Source organism: Portunus trituberculatus, chromosome 40 (genome assembly GCF_017591435.1).
Source record: "Portunus trituberculatus isolate SZX2019 chromosome 40, ASM1759143v1, whole genome shotgun sequence".
Classification (NCBI taxonomy): domain Eukaryota; kingdom Metazoa; phylum Arthropoda; class Malacostraca; order Decapoda; family Portunidae; genus Portunus; species Portunus trituberculatus.
In genome coordinates this window covers 24,526,972-24,544,471 of record NC_059294.1, presented here as the reverse complement: position 1 = coordinate 24,544,471, position 17,500 = coordinate 24,526,972, and the positions used below count along the sequence as shown (strand labels likewise).

General features: G+C 45.5%; 1 protein-coding gene across 1 annotated transcript in view; it reads left to right on the top strand.

The window, feature by feature from the left end:
• LOC123516064 (Ig-like and fibronectin type-III domain-containing protein 1) overlaps positions 1-17,500 on the top strand; it is a 402,917-nt gene that overhangs the window by 334,587 nt on the left and 50,830 nt on the right. Inside the window, 2 exon segments of the mRNA XM_045275103.1 lie at positions 3,132-3,341; positions 12,565-12,597. Coding sequence (XP_045131038.1) covers positions 3,132-3,341; positions 12,565-12,597 — 243 coding nt within the window.

Below are 17,500 nucleotides of genomic sequence, written 5' to 3'. Positions count from 1 at the left end.
CAATAGAAAATAATAGTGGGTAGTAAATCAAACTAGTGATAACAGATAAACGAACAAACAAACAAGCTGACAAAGAACAAAAACAATAATAATACAATAATGCAATAACAAAACTAAACAAGCGAAAGATAAACACGAAACGAGACTGATAATGAAGGTGAAAGGTGGACACAGTAAAATAAGCGAGGGAGTGTACACCAGGTCGAGGACTCCACCACCACCACCACCACCACCACCACTATCACCACCACTATCACCACCACCACCACCACCACTCTACAAGACCAAAGAACACGAAGCGAGGTGACCCAAAGCAAGACACGGCAGAGCAGAGCAGGGCAGAGGGTCGAGCAGGTGGTGGATACCCTTGCAACACCCACCTGTACCCCACAGTCGTCAACACCCCGAGAAGAGGACCTTGTATTACACAGAGAGCATCCGTCCCATCCCTCCCATCTCTCTCACTGGCTCGGTAAAGGTGACAGCCCCCCGATCCTCCCCACATCCCTGTCCCAATTGAGTGACACTGCCCTAATGACCGCTGCTGGGGCGTCTGGGGCCACGAGGGGCTGATTGGGAGGGGAGTTAAGGAGGACTGTTGCTTTTAACTTGTGTACTTTCCTGCTTCGTATCATGTTTTCTTTTTTTTTGGGGGGGGTTTGGGAGAGGTGATAGTGGGGAAGTAGGAGAGGGTGAGCGAGATGAGAATGTGTCAGGGGCGCCTGTGGGGGTCTTGAGAGAGAGAGAGAGAGAGAGAGAGAGAGAGAGAGAGAGAGAGAGAGGGAGAGAGAGAGAGAGAGAGGTAGTGGAGATGGAAAGGGACGCGAGAATTGCTCATTAAAATGGAGGCCTAATTAAAGTCTGCATTATGATGGTCTGGTTGATGTAGATTATTATCTCTCTCTCTCTCTCTCTCTCTCTCTCTCTCTCTCTCTCTCTCTCTCTCTCTCTCTCTCTCTCTTTTCTGACGTGGGGAAGAATCAGACTATTCATTTTCTGATTGTGTTTGTGTCTTGCCTTTTAAATACTTAGAAATGTTTAGGTAAGCGATGGTGGTGGTGGTGGTGGTGGTGGTGGTGGTGGTGGTGGTAGTGGTGGTGGTGGTGGAAAGTTCAAGGCTGCTGTGATGTGGGTAACACTCACTCACTTACTCTTTTACATAAACACACTTGCTACCTAACTTTCTAATGATGTCACTTGCAACACTTTACGTAAACACACACACACACACACACACACACACACACACACACACACACACACGAACACACAATTTAAAATACTATATTACGCTTAATGTTTTTATCTTCGTTATTTTTCTGCTTTTATTTTAAGTAATGGGCGTCACTGTGAGTTAATTCAGCTCCCTTTCATCCTCGCCAGTGAGATTTAGTGAGATTTACTGCAGTTTAAAACAAGCTACACCCTACAGTACAAACTTACTCGTCTTTGTCTTTTATTTAAGTGGAAGAGAGAGAGAGAGAGAGAGAGAGAGAGAGAGAGAGAGAGAGAGAGAGAGAGAGAGAGAGAGAGAGAGAGCAAGAGAAGAGAGCGAGATAACAAGGGAACGAGCAAGCTAGCGAGAGAGAGAGAGAGAGAGAGAGAGAGAGAGAGAGAGAGAGAGAGAGAGAGAAAGCAACATTCTTTTAAGTGTACAAATACCTTTCACTACCTTATATCCTAAACCACCACCACCACCACCACCACCACTATTATTCCTCCACATTAAGAAAGCGGTTTGATCTCCACCACAAAGAGCATCAGTAGGAATGACTTAAATCCTCCATTCTGCTCATAACACCAAGATCCAATCCTAAGCCAAGCGAATCCAATCCTCCTTTCCCCTCCTCCCCACACCCATTCCTACTTTTTTTCCCTCTTAGTGAAGTAAAAATGAGAAGGAAAATTTTGTGGTGGTCTATTTCTGAGATTATCATCGAAGGGGAAAATTTGGTGACTTTGAGGGAGTGAGAGTGAAAATGAGAGTGAAAGGCCTGCTGAAGGAGTGGTGAGGGGAGAGGAAGGCAGGTTGGTGAGGGAGGAGAGAAGAAGGAGGCAGGGTAGTGGGAAAAGAGGTGATGAAGGAAGACAGGGTATGTGGAGATGAGAAGCAGGGTAGGTGACAAGAGAGAGAGAGAGAGAGAGAGAGAGAGAGAGAGATGCAGCTTAGGTGAGGGAAGTGAGGTAGGAGGAAGGCAGAATAGGTGAAGGAGGAGGGAAACTGTGAGAAGGCAGAGTGTGTTTGGGAGGTTGAGAGGGCAGGGTATATGAGAATGAGGGGAGGGACAGGGGGGTGAGGGCGGCCGGAATGAAGCCTTAGTTGAATTATACGTCATTTTCCGTCCGGCTGATGACATGAAATCCGGTGAAGTATTTTTTGATGAAGCTCCTGATAAGATGGATGAGTATGGTGAAAGGAGGGGGGGAAGTGTGTGTGTGTGTGTGTGTGTGTGTGTGTGTGTGTGTGTGTGTGTGTGTTTGGTGGTAATTATCTGAGCATCACTTGTCTCTTTGTTTTCGTCATACTTTTAACGTTCTATCTAATTACTTCATACATAGTCCTTCTTTTTTTCATTCATTGCATTGCTCCATTTGCCTCATGTATGCATATCAAGAGTTTCAAATTTTTCACTTTATTTAATCATCTAACTTTTTTTATATTCGTACATTTAGTTTGTGCCATTTTTTTTAAATGTATATATATTTTTTCATATATTTGCAATTGTTTGCTTTGCTTCCTCGTCTTTTTTTATTTGATTTTGTAATTGGCTTAATTCCCTCCAGCCTTGATCAGCCAGCCGTCCAGTGCAGCATTTATTGATTCCATCTCGCGCCGTAACTTTCCTCCCACGTCTCTAGTTTAACAATTTTTCTCCACGTGTCTCGTTAGCGCCGTCATTCTTAATCAAGGAGATGTCATGTTTTATGTCGCTTGTTTCTCTCCATAACCCCTCCTTTCCTCCCTCTCCCCATCTTCTCTCCATCCTCCTCCTCCTCCTCCTCCTCCAACTCATAAGTCCTCTCATGTAACGCCCCCTTTTCATTTATCCTTTATTCAAACCCAGCCAATGCAGCTCCCGCTCCCTGCGCCCTTCAATATACTACTAAGGTCCCTTTCCAATCCCCCGCAGGATCGGAGCCGCGGCCCTTCATCCGCAACACTGCCAATGCCCCGAGGGAGTTCCGTGAGGGGGACGACATTCTGCTGACGTGTGTGGTGGCCGACCTGGGGAACCACACTGTCTGGTGGAGCAAGCGAGGGAACGGCAAGAAGACCATCCTGACGGTGGCCGAGCGAAGTATTACCAGCGATGAGCGAGTCTCTCTACTGCATGACAGAGGTGAGGCCCTAAGCTGGTGTGTGTGTGTGTGTGTGTGTGTGTGTGTGTGTGTGTGTGTGTGTGTGTAGTGTGTGTTTGCATGGATGGCGACATGACGAAGGAACACCGAGGCGACAGGCAACTCACGACTACGGTAAGAACGCGTGGACGAGTGGACAGTCAGCACTGAGCATTACAGATTTAACGCTTGGGTGGTGATGGTGATGGTGTTGTAAGTGGTGATGGTGGTGGTGTTGTAAGTGGTGATGGTGGTGGTGTTGTAAGTGGTGATGGTGATGGTGTTGTAAGTGGTGATGGTGATGGCATTATGGAGGAAGGACTTTCTGGTTTAGATTAGTCGATTTTTTGCTGGGTGGCCTCCGGGTGAGTTAATTAGGTTAGGCAGTACCCGTAATCAGCTTGTGGCAGAGTCATTACGCCACGGCCGCGGGCTTCAGGGAAATACTCTCCCTACGTTTTTGTTTCGTGTTTCCTTTTGTTCCTGTTGTGGTGCTAATGATTTCCGGCCCTTTTTGTCCCGAGGTCCCACGCTTTGCTCTGGCCTGGAATTATGAACCGCTTCGCCTCGGATTCCATAAATTCTATATTATGTTGAGGGTGATGAAGGGAGTGTTTACGCTGCTGGCGACTTGAGGCGAGGAAACAGGATTTGTTCTTGGGCTGCCGGGGAACAAAGGAGGCGTGTGGGCGGCTTGGGTTCACCTCCTCAACACCACTGTGCCCCAATACTGCCTGGAGACAAAGTTCCATTATTGCTGTCTTAATCCGTAGCTTTCGGTCCTCCAGCGTCACCTCATAACACCGCTTTCATAACCGTCGCCAAGAAATATCAGCCCCATAAAATATTTACCCTCCCTCGTAAACTACCGAGTCAGTTGCCACTTCGCTGCTACTGAAGGGGCACGCCAAGTCCTCATCGACGACCTCAGCTTGTTTGCTTCACGCCCTCAACCGCGGGGTCCTGGCGCTGGCGGGATGGTGAAGGAGGCGCCGAGATGACACCCCTGCAATTTTGGGTGTAGTTTTGGCGATGCTTAGGGCCATAAAGGAGATACAAAAGACGCGGAGACATTGGTTACGCGTCAGCATTGGTAGCGGTGATGGGAATGGCGGTGATGGTGAAGGTTTTGCATGCACTGGTAATGATGATGACAATGGAGGCAGGCTTGAATCCGCCGCACCGCCAAGTTCCCGTAATAGTTGACTGTCGAAGGCACAATAGAGGTTCTTTGGATGACTTGGGGGCTCCTCGGCAACAGGGTCGTCAGTGACAGGCCAACTCTCAACCCTCGAGGCCCCGTCCTGGCGGCGCAAAATCCCCCCACTTTTGTCACGGCCAGACCCGGAGTTCGCCTTAATGTGTCGCGTGGAACGAGTATTAAAAGTTTGGCGTTCGGCGTGTGATTCCCGTAGCGCTGAACAGCTGGAGGAGCATTTTGCCGCGACGCTCATTATACTTTCGCGGGCGCCATTGTCTCCTGGGTAAGTTTTGTAATAACCTTGATATTTTGTTGGTGGCGCTGGTCGTGTTCGTGTTGGAGAAGTAGTGGGAGAACAAAGAAAATAAGGAGGAAGAAAAGAAGATTAGCAGAACGACGACACAAAAGTCTCAACGTTTTTCTTAGTAAGATGTTACACAGAAGGTAGATCATATTTATCTTTCACCCACCTTTCTGGCCTAGATTTGGTCGTCGCTCTCTCTCTCTCTCTCTCTCTCTCTCTCTCTCTCTCTCTCTCTCTCTCTCTCTCTCTCTCTCTCTCTCTCTCTCTCTCTCTCTCTCTCTCTCTCTCTCTCTCTTACTCAGCCTCTCCCTCCTATCACCGCCCCTCCCATACCTCCATCTCACCCACCTCTCCGCCCTGCTCCCCATTACCCGCCACACACACGCCCACAACAGGCCCCTGGGGAGACTGTGTTCTGCGGACAGATGTTTTTTGGATGGAGAGGAAAAAGAATGTTAGGGAAAGGTCTCTGTAATGGGTCCTTGGTTCCCCTACGCAGCCTCACAGAAAATCACTACTACTACTACTACTACTACTACTACTACTACTACTACTACTACTACTACTACTACTACTACTACTACTACTACTAATACATACTACACTATACACTATCTACTTACATTTCTATACACTTGTTACTCTCTCTCTCTCTCTAACTCTCTCTCTCTCTCTCTCTCTCTCTCTCTCTCTCTCTCTCTCTCTCTCTCTCCCCCTTTCCACAGAGTTACATACGCTCACTGTTAGTCACCTAGTTTACACACACACACACACACACACACACACACACACACGAGTTACTGCATGTTCGTTTTTCCTCCACATGAATATTTTACCGAAGGTGGAATGAAAATTTATGTCGTATTACCATAAAGTTCGAGTTCGGCTCCACTTACACTCCGAGGGATCCATGAATTTAGAAAGGCTTTGGACAAGACACGGCCGCTTGTCCCTCACGTCCCAGGAAACTTACGTAGGAAAGAAAAAATTGCTTGGATTCAGATTAAGTTTGCTTCGGTTACCCTTTTCTCTCTCTCTCTCTCTCTCTCTCTCTCTCTCTCTCTCTCTCTCTCTCTCTCTCTCTCTCTCTCTCTCTCTCGCTTCGTTTTCTTTGCAGTTCCATTACGTGCATTTCTGTTTTCTGTTCCCTCTCTTTTTCTGTCCGAGTTTCGTTTCGTATTCTCCTCTTTTTCTCTCTTTCCGTTTCTCTCTTTCTTCTTCTCCGTTTCCGTTCTAGTAATACACCCGTTTTCTTTGCTCCTGCTTTGAGTTTTCTCCGCGAGATTTTTGTTCATATTTTCTTTTTTCTTTTCTTTCTCCTTTCTTTTTTTCCTTCCCCTTCTTTCTAGCTGTTTTCCTTCCCTTTCTTTATTTTATCTCCTTTTATTTTTCCTCTCATCCTTTTTTCCCCGGTGTGATCCTTTTTTTTTTTTTTTATTCCATTTCTCCAGCATTCTTTCCTGGTGTTAATTTCTCCAATACCTCTGACGCAGGAGTACTTTACTGCAGGCCAACACAGTGAAGGAGCGTCTAAAGTAAAAAGAAATGGGACGAAAGTGAGGTGAGGTTTTTCCTGACGAAGATACACACACGCACTTCTCCGTGGATGGAAATAGAAGGCGAAGGAAGAAGAGAAGAAAGACGAGATGAGATGAGAAGATGAAATGAGATGAGAGAGAGAGAAAGAGAGAGAATGATATGATGAAGGAAGGAAAATGAGATGAGATGATGGAAATAGAAAGGGAGAAAGACGAAATGGGATGAGGGAAGGAAAGAAAGAAAGGACGGAACGGAAGAAGGGAGTGCAGAGGAATGAGGAGGAAAAGGAAAACTTGGCTATATCAATATCAAGTAAACGAGCTTCGTGAAACCACAACAACAAGAGAGAGAGAGAGAGAGAGAGAGAGAGAGAGAGAGAGAGAGACATTCACCCTGCCATCCACTGTCCTCCCCTCACCTATCTTCCCTCCTTCCCACCCACCCTAACATCCCTCCACCACCCACCAGCCACACAGTGCACGTAGCGTCGGAAAGTCTCATCCTCCTGACACTTACTCACACTTAAGGATCACAGCTAAGTCTCCGGGCGGGGCAGCCACGTCCATCTCATCGCGGGGCGTGAGGGCGAGAGCCGCTCTGATCCCCACCGCCCGGAGGGACCCTAGCGGGAAACTGAGCCTTAGAATCCTAGAATCCTAACATCCGAACTTCAGGGGCGTCACAAGTCCTCTAAGGCCTCTTTCCCTTGGAGTATTGTGATGCACATAGAGAGGGTTAGCCGGGCAGGCAAGGGGAGAGCAGGAAGACAGGCAAGAAGAGGTCGAGGAAGGGAGGAGAAGGAGGAGAGTCAAAGTGGCATGTCTTATCAGTAATCGTGCTGAGAAATTATTCCAATAGATGTCATTGTCTGTTTGTATCTCTCTCTCTCTCTCTCTCTCTCTCTCTCTCTCTCTCTCTCTCTCTCTCTCTCTCTCTCTCTCTCTCTCTCTCTCTCTCTCTCTCTTTTGTTTATAAAGTTTTCGTGTTTCCGTGCGTTTCCTCTTATTAATTTTTCTCTTTCTCTTTCTTCTTATTCCTCTTCCTCCTCCTCCTCCTCCTCCTACTCCTCCTCCTTCTTTATTTCTTGTCCAGCCTGGGCTGGAGGCTGAAGTAACTTTGCTTTTGCTATCCTTATTCTTAGACGTTAGTTCAGAGAGAGTAGTCCGCAAACAGCCAAGTAAGAGCATGCTGCTGTTTGTTCTTCCTTTGTATTCCTCCTCCTCCTCCTCCTCCTCCTCCTCCTCCTCCTCCTATATTACAGGCAGAGCTATGCAACATCCACGTTTTTTTTTGTGTTTGTTTTTGTTTCTCCTTCCACCAGCACAAAAAACATCCAAATTCTGATTCTATTACGCATCCGTGCTCCATATACATCCATCCTTATCCATCTTCATCCTCTCTCACCATCCCTTTCACCCAAATGGATAGAATACTGGATGAGATACAGTCCCCTTCCTCCCATCACCCAGCTCTATATACCTCCATCATTTCCTTCCCCTCCCACCTGCTCTCTCCTTCCTCCCTTCGCCCCATTTCCCTGTTTCCTTTAGTGAATATTGTAGGAGGCCGCATTAACCTTTCACCTGTCAGTTACAGTGAGTGGCGATAGCACACCTGTGGCCTGTTATGAGAGAGAGAGAGAGAGAGAGAGAGAGAGAGAGAGAGAGAGAGAGAATCGTTAACCTTATTTCCTAGTTTAGCGAAGTGGAACATTATAAAAAATAAGAAGAAAAAAGTTAGAAAGCTGTGATAGCATTTTGTTTACAAGAGAAACTTACTTAATTTATTTTTTTTGTAATTTTATTTTATTGATTGCTTGTTTCTGGAGTCAGGTTAGTTTTCTTGATTTATTTCCTGTAATTGCACACCTGATGTTGAAAATGATAGCTTTTGTGTCTGCAGTATTTGTACGTGTAAAAAAAGAAGAAGAAGAAGAAAAAAACTATAACGACGGTATTCAATTGCAATGTTGCAGAGAAAGTCGAGAAAAAGATAGCATTGTAATGTTAGTGTTTAATTTTGTGTGTCGCATAGAAAAATGTGAAAGAAAAATTTAACATCAGTAGTATTTTCAAAAGCATCTCATATACTCTCTCTCTCTCTCTCTCTCTCTCTCTCTCTCTCTCTCTCTCTCTCTCTCTCTCTCTCTCTCTCATTACTTTTTTCGTCACTACACTATTTCCTTTCTAACAATTTTCTGTTTTCTAAATAGTATATATAATATTAGCCAAAACTTTGAAATATATGCAACACTATGTAATCCAATTAAGTTTCAAAAGATATATACCTTACTCTAATGGCATTGCAGCTTTCTAAAACATTTCTTCTAGTAGTACTGAGAAAGGTAACGAGATTGGCTGGAGACAAAAAAAGTAACCAGTCATTTTTTTTTCCTTTTCGTGCGTGCGTGCGTGTGTGTGTGTGTGTGTGTGTGTGTGTGTGTGTGTGTGTGTGTGTGTGTGTGTGTGTGTGTGTGTGTGTAGATAGAATAGGCGTCAGGTGGTAAGCTGCACAACAAGAAAAAGTGGTTCTTGTTCATGCCGGGTTGTGTAAAAAAGAAAGAATAAGGTACAAATGAAAACTAGAATGATTTTATAGTTTGCATGTCCCGAGGGTTGGCTAGGAAAGGAGAGCCATTGGAAGCAGTAGTTGCATGTTTGGTTTCAGTGTGTGTGTGTGTGTGTGTGTGTGTGTGTGTGTGTGTGTGTGTGTGTGTGTGTGTGTGTGTTTTCATTTACTATCTGTTACTTTTTATTTTCATATTTTTGGCGAGGTTTAGAAAGAGAGAGAGAGAGAGAGAGGGGGGGGTGAGGGGGTGACACGTCCTAGGAACTTAATTAGAAGCATTTATATAACTGCACGGATCTGAATTCTTCATCTATCTTTATTTATTTTCATGTAGTGAATAGAGTTACGAAATTCATGGCAGAACTTTGTAATGGCAAGAGTCAGATTTAATTTATTTTTTTATTCTTATTCTCTTTTCTTTTATATTTTTCCCTCGTTCTTTGAAATTCGGTATAGAAATTATGAACTTTATACATCTTACGTGACTTGTTTCATTAACTTATCGACTGACTGACTAACTAACATTTATTATTACAAACTTAAAATACAACACTGACCTAGTGACTGACTGACACGTAACTAACTGGACTAACATTTTCCACTGAATTACACACTTTCTAAAACCCTAAACTGACTGACGACCAAATTCACCTGACCAGAGTGAACGCTTGCCTTTATACTGACTGATTGAGTGACTGACTGACTGACGAGACGGCTGACGAGGGGAGTGACTCAATGACGGGTTGAGTGCGCGTGCCTCTCCCTCCTGACGGGGCGGGATCATGTCACCTGAAGGGACAGCGACGCGCCCTCCTGTCCATCACTGCTGTCGGAAGGGAGAGGAAAAGACTGGTGTGTTACCTGCTAAATTACCTTGGTTCCTTAGTGCCTCCCCCTCCTGTCCCCTTCTCTCCCCCTTCACTTTCCTTTGTCCCCTTCCATTGTTTTCCATTCCCCTCTCTGTTTCCTTTCCTTCCCTCACATGTCTTCCTACTTCTTTTGCATTTCCTTATCTCCCATTTCACATCCCATCTTTTCTCTTTTTTTCATATTCTAACTTTCTTTCTCTCAATTTTCCTTATTCTCTCCTTCTTTCTTTTTTTTTTTACCCTCTTATCCTTTCATCCTAACTGTATTTTCTTTTCACGTCTCTCTTACCATGATTTTTCTTGTTTCCCTTTTATTTTCTATCCTTTGCCTTCATTCCATCTACATTCTATTCCCGCCTCTTTCCACTTTCCCGCTTCCCTTCCCCTTTCCTTCCCTTCATTCCCTAACATTCCATTCCTCCCTGTGCATCCCCTCAAGCTCTCACATTTTTCATTACTTATTTCAGCCCTCTTCGTCTCTCCGTCTGTCCTCTCAGTACCTCACAGTTTTCCATGCTCCCCTCACTGCTAATTTCACGCTACCCGTCATCTTTTCTCGCTCCCCGTCACCTGCCCTCACTTCCCCTCATCTTCCGTCACTTCCCTTCATGTTCCCTTCCCTTCTCTCACCATTTCTCCCTTCCATTCACTTATTTTCCCCTCCCTTTATCTTTACTTGCCTTTTCCTACTTTTCATCACTTTCCCTCATCTTCATTCTCTTCTCATGATCTTTTAGCTTTTCTCTCATTTTTTTTATTTGATCTCACCTGTACTGTAATGAGTTCTTCATACTCCCTCACCTTTTCTCACTTACTCTAACCTGTACTAAACCCCCTTCACTTTTCATAGCTTCCCCTCATTTCCCCTCATTTGTCCACAATTGTTTATACTTCCCTTTCATCAACCTGCCTTCTTTCGCATCCTTTCAATTTCCCTTCACTATCCCTCACCTTCCCTTCACCTCATTTCATCTCATCTCATCTCACTCTCACCTCACCTCACGACCCAGGGTAACGTGACATGATTGAAGTGACCGGCGATCTCATGAGAACAAGAGCAGCACAACTTGTAATGTTAATCCTGCTTGGCGTGCTATGATAGGGCCTGGGTTGGACCTGAGACTATCCACCACTGGACTAGACTGAGCAGGACTGGGCCGGACAACTCCTGGCCTTGGGAGTTCAAAGCCCTTGTGTCTCTCACGTCGCCTTGAACTCGTCAGCGCCAGTACAGCCTTGGCCAGGAGCCGAGTAACCTTAACCTTCGGCACTTACTTCCAATGTCCTTAGTTTCGTCTCTCAGTCTCACTTTTTGTCTCTTTGTTTGTGTTGTGCAGTAATTAGTATACAATAGAATATTATGTACAAGGTTTATTTTTAGTGCAATATGCAATGATTCGCAATACTAAAAAATGATAATAATTAGAAAGATTGTGCCAAGTCTATTGTGGCTGCACTGAAAGCCATGTGCGAAGATTATTATATGTGTGATAGGCAACCGCTAAAAACACTGGAAAAAAAAAAAAAAAAAAAAAACATTCTAGGGAGCATATGAATTTCTCCTAAAAGTAAATAGTTAATATATAAAGTCTGTTTTACTGTGATAGGCAACGATTCACTGCGCAAAAACACGCACCATGAATATCTACAAGAAAAACAAAAGGGGAGAGGGGCTGGTTACAAGAATAGAATAAACAATTTGTAGTTAATATAATGTTTGAAGGTGGCTGTGACAAGGTAGAATGGCTTGAGTGGTAAGTAATTAATCTTAAGTACAAAAAAAAAAAAAAAAACAGGAATGGGTGAAGTCCAACGATCTGTTTGGAATCTTAAGGTTATCTTGTTATGGAGTTGTACGAGTGTCAGCAAATTTCAGGACTTAACCTTGAAGGAAGACGCGGAATTGGTTGGGAGTGTGGAAGGAGACACGAGTGATGATCCTGACCACGGCAACCTTGTCCAGAGAGGTGTGTGTATCGCCTCGCTGTATGCCGAAGATATGGACAAGTTTTCTGTATTTTCACTTCTTTACTCGCTCGCTCTATTTCCCATTTTTCACATGTACTTTTCTCTGCTAATTACCGTTTCTCATTTTTATATTTTCCTTTCGTGGTTCAATAATTTCTACTGTATATATGTGGTCCTTTTAATGTGTGAATGTATATATCTATGTATCTATGTGTATAATGTATATTCTTATGCTTCACTCTCTGCTACACGTGACTCCGGGCCAAGCTTGCTAATCCCCCTGACAAGTAAATGACGTGCATCTCTTCTATTTTATTATTGTGTACCTTTTTTTCTTCTTGACTTTTGAACGATAGTGTGTGTGTGTGTGTGTGTGTGTGTGTGTGTGTGTGTGTGTGTGTGTGTGTGTGTGTGTGTGTGTGTGTGTGTGAGTGATATCCTTGTTATTATTCCCTGTATTCTCTTTAATTAGAGTCACCTTTTAAATTTTCTGTAAGGACTTCTTTTTTCAATATTATCAATTTATTTTTCTCATTCCCTAATTAATATTTATCTCTTTTCTTCGTCCTTCTGTTGATGCACTTATAGTATTGTATTGTTTTGATGTTCTCACTATTGCTTTTCCTGTTCATTACCTTTATTGAGACTAAAATACTGCAATGTTATGTTGTTGTTTTTCTATTTACTTTTTTCTCTAGAACTTTGTTACTGTCTGTGTGTGTGTGTGAGTCTGTGTGTGTGTTCCTCCCTTGATTCTCTCCTTGATTCCCTTTCAGCTCCCTCCTACAACAGCTCCCTCATCAGCTCAGGCAAGTCCCCCTGTCCTCTGTCTGTCTGTCTGTCTGTCTGTCTGTCTGTCTGTTTGTCCCTTCCCTCTGTGTTTATCTGTTTGTCCATGTCCCTGCTTTGTCCGTCTATTCGTGTTTGTCCGTCCGTATGTCCGTCTTTGTTCATCAGTCCTTGTCTGATTTGTCTGTCTGTGTCTGTCTTAGGTCTGTGAGTTTGTTTCTTTGTGTATATTAACGTGGCTTATTTATTTCTCACGTTTTCTTTTTCAGCGTTTGTTTGTGTTTGTTTCCCTTTTAGGTATTTGCATTTATCTTTGTTTTCCTTGCTACACCTTTTTTGTCTACATTTGTCTAATTTTTCTTCTTTGTTTTCATCTGTGTCTGTCTCTCTGTCTCTCCCTTCTCTCTCTCTCTCTCTCTCTCTCTCTCTCTCTCTCTCTCTCTCTCTCTCTCTCTCTCTCTCTCTCTCTCTCTCTCTCTCTCTCTCTCTCTCTCTCTCTCTCTCTCTCTCTCTCTCTCTCTCTCTCTCTCTCTCTCTTTCTGTCCCTTCACACTCTGCACCCTCAGTATTGCCTCCCGCACACCGCAGCAACACACGCCACCATAACATCTGACTGTTATGTTCATTCCACAAAGGTTATCTTTAATATTACGGCAATTGTGTGTGTGTGTGTCTATGTGTGTGTGTGTGTGTGTGTGTGTGTGTGTGTGTGTGTGTGTGTGTGTGTGTGTGTGTGTGTGTGTGTGTGTGTGTGTGTGTGCGCGCGTGGCGTGCTCCTGTACCATCCACTGATAAACACATGATGGTCTATTAAATATTATGGAGCTATTTTTAAAACACCACAACAACATTGCGCCTTTTTATTCCTAGTATTCAGAGTCACTATATACCTTGGAATTGCGTGATGTCTCTAGCGGCTGATGGCAAAGGAATGTACGTCACTAGAGGCCAAGGTGTGTCCCTCAGCCCGCCCGTCCCCTCCAGCGGCTGGAGTCTCGTGTGCAGGGAACGTGATAATACTCAGGGCCAGGGAATCTCATCCAGGATCGCTCGCCGCCAGACCTTCTAAGTGGAGGAGGAGGAGGAGGAGGAGGAGGAGATAGTGATTGTTATGGTGGTGATGGTGAAGAATTGAGCAAGAATACGAGGATGGTGAAGAGGAAGGGGAGAGAGAGAGAGAGAGAGAGAGAGAGAGAGAGAGAGAGAGAGAGAGAGAGAGAGAGAGGAAGAAGAAAAGGAAAAGATGAATTGGGGAGAAACCACAAAATGAGAAGAGGGGAAGGAGAAGGAGGTGGACAGAAGTTGAAGAAGAGGATAAGGAGAAGTAATAAAGAATTTTGTGTGGGGGTTTGTTTGGGGGAAGTTGTATCCCAAAGCTCAGTGTAAATAATTGAAGGGCTTAAGAGACAGCGAGGGAAAAGGCGGGACCCGCAGGCTCAAGGTCTCTGGAGCAGCTCAGCGGCCGTTGTGGTCAAGGCTTCATTATTATCATGGGGTGCGTCCCTCGCCCTCAGCCTTGCTTCGCCGCCTCCCTCCTGCGCACACCCGTTTGTTCTGGCCGCGCTGGGGCACTCTGACCTTCCTCTTAGCAAAATGGCTTAATGAGGCCTTCCTTTTCTTTCCTTTTGTGTATTTGGGGTGACTTTTTGAAACCACCTAAATGCGGAAGATAAATGCCAGGACGTATTTTATCGAGAAATGGAATGCCGTCCGATCTGGCCAATAATTCATGCGGGCTATCGGGATTAATTGAATTTCTCTTTTCTTCTTCCTTCTCCGCGGATAATGATTCATGTACGGCTTCCTGGGTCAGTGTGTAAACAGGTCTACGATGCCTCAGTACTTGCTCGTGTTGAGACTGCCGCGACTCCCGTCATGGTAAAAGGAGCCCTTGTGGACCCACTGCGTGCCGTGAGCCGCCCTATTCCTGCCTTCCTGACGCCTTCTCGCTCATCCCTCGGTGCGGGAGACTGTTGGGCGCCATAGTCTTTGTTCACGTGCAGAAGTCAAGGTCTTTCTTTTTTTCTCCTGCTTTTTTTTTTCTTCTTGCCAACGAAGGCGCGGCAGCAGCTGTGAATAGAACTCTGACCTTGGCCGTGGCTGGTCTCGTCTACGTCGCTGAAAACCAGTTTATACCCTGCCCTCCCTTTTTTACCCGCTACTACTGACATTAAGTGAAGATGATCGCCGGTGAAGAGGACGCGGCGGGCTTCTTCCTGAGTCCCAGCTGACGTGGCGAGGCTCCTCCTTGCCCGACGCCGCCGCTCCTCAAGACGCAGCGTTGTGTTGGCATTCCTTGTGATGGAAACACTTGTAAGCTCCCTCACGCGGGTTCAAGTGAGGGAGGTTCTCTTGATGTCCTGATGGGGACCGCCGGGTAGGACAAAGGAGCGAGGTGCTGAGGGTGATGGGTGCCGGGGCTAGAGTGGGTGGAGGGGAGGTGCCTCATGCTGTGGTGGAATAGCAGCAGCAGCAGCAGCAGCAGCAGCAGCAGTAGGACCGGCGTCAGGGCACCAAACTGGATAACCTTCGATAGTTTATTCACCTGTAACTCATCCACCACACACTTTTTGTTGGCGGGTGAACGTACGAGTACATGAGAGTCGCCTCGCCACCACCACAGCCACAAACAACACTACAGCCACCACAACCAACACCACTACTTCCTTGCCACTTCCTACTCACTTACTTTCCCGTATTGCATTTTCTTCTTTTACTTCTTTTCTCCCCTGCTTCCTTTCCTTGTCTTAATAACATCATCAGCCAGTATCTGAGCTGAGTGACAGCCATAAAGCAATTTATCGATGAAGCTTAACGTGCTGTCTCGCTAATCAGCCTACCGAGGCTCGACAGGATTCGTTCATTTCTATGAAGGGAACAAATGTGCAGACTGACCAACTTTTTTTTTTTCATGACTGGACTAATAAAAGCATTTTCCTGAAGTAGCAAGATTTTTTTTTTCTTTTATTTTTTTTCCTGGAGTGGAGTATTTGTCGCCTCCGGATACACTGGAAATGTAGGACGAACGAGGTGCAGGAAACTGGCAAAATGGAGCAAGCAGACCTTTCGTTTCTGATCGAGGGTGGCCGGCACCGAGTTAGCGGCGGACCGGTTCTGAGCAGGGAGTTAGAACTGAACAGAACATAACGAGACAGCGGGAAGACCATGAAGCGGGGGAGAGAGAGAAATACGGGTCTTCCTGCTGGCGGGGAGAGCTGGCTGCCTTTGCTTGGCCCTCCTGGCGGCACGGACTGTGAGGACATCCGCTCGGAACCTTGTTATTTCAGGCCGCTGCTGTGCCTGGCCGATTCCCGAACAGGAGGGAGCGGCTGGATGAAATTAATGTGCCCAGGACAAAGGTACGTGGAGGGAAAAGAAAAGGTGTATACTCTTCATGTTAAAATAAGTGGAATGTTTAGTGATATTTTTTAGTACAATTGAATCAGACAGACTCAAAGCAACTAGAGCTTCACATCTGTGCGACACGCTTGGAATTGCTAAGTATAAAGCATGGGTGGAAGACTGAATTTACACACACACACACACACACACACACACACACACTCTGTAGGTATTCTCTCGTCGCGTCATTGTGCAGCGAAAGGAGCGGTGCACATTCCAGGCCGGGGTTCAGATAGTGTTCTCACTTTCCCTCCGGTGCCTCACTTAGCGGGGCCGGGAGGAGGAGCGGCTGGAAATGGCAAGGAAAGTTTGATGCAAATTCACAACAATGGAAGAGGATGATAAACTTCCGGTTGTTGTGATAAAGTCTCTCTCTCTCTCTCTCTCTCTCTCTCTCTCTCTCTCTCTCTCTCTCTCTCTCTCTCTCTCTCTCTCTCTCTCTCTCTCTCTCTCTCTCTCTCTCTCTCTCTCTCTCTCTCTCTCTCTCTCTCTCTCCACGGAAGGAAGTAGGATCCGTCTCACAGAAAATGTTGTAAATTGTCGGAAGAACAAACAGCAAAAGTCCTGTGATTGAAATTGCCACTTGCAGTCCAGTTCATCTCCTCCCCCTGGCCTGCTTTCCTCCACTCCCCACTATTCCGCCAATCCCCATGACCTCTCCTCGCTCTTCTTCCTTCCTGCCTACATTTTCTTTCCTTCTCCAGTCTTTTTCCTCTTTTTTTTTTTCTTTCCTCCTCCACTTACTTCCTCCTCCACTTACTTCCTTTCATTCTTTCCCATGTCAAGCTTACATCACCGATCTCCTGCAACTCCCTTTTTTTCTCTCTCTCTCTTGTTTTTTTCACCAGTTTCTTTGGCGGAAGAGAGATGAGGGAACAAATAAAAGAGGAACATTCACTCGTTTTCTTTCTCCTCTCATGCATTTAAGTTAGTAAAAGAATGATACCTTCACACACACACACACACACACACACACACACACACACACACACACACACACACACACACACACACACACACACACACACACACACACACACACACACACACACACTGAACAATGCTTGCGTTTCGAATTGCTCACAAAATACGTGGGTGAGGCTGCCTGTCCCGCCCGGCACGAGGCTCGCTAAGAATCCAATGCTTGTGTAGGCTCGGGTCACTCCAGTTAGTCCACGGCACAAAGCCTCAGGAAGCTCGCTCATTGTCACGTGGAATTGCATTAGCATCCTCTCATCCCAAATGCGTGCTCCTGACGCTGTGCTGAGCACTGAACATTGGGGCAGCCACTTTCAGGGTGTCACGACCCGCAACGCTGCGGATAAATCTCACATTCCTTGCATAGTGCTCTGAACCTCCTTTACTCAAGCTATGACGAACATTCTCCCTGCCAGTTTTCCCGCCCGTACATGACACAGTGTTTAGTGTGTAATTGCTATTCTTAAACACCCAGAATGAAAATTTTTCTTGTTAACAAGAGGTTGAAGATACGAATGTTGCTTGTGAAGTTTGAGGAGACAC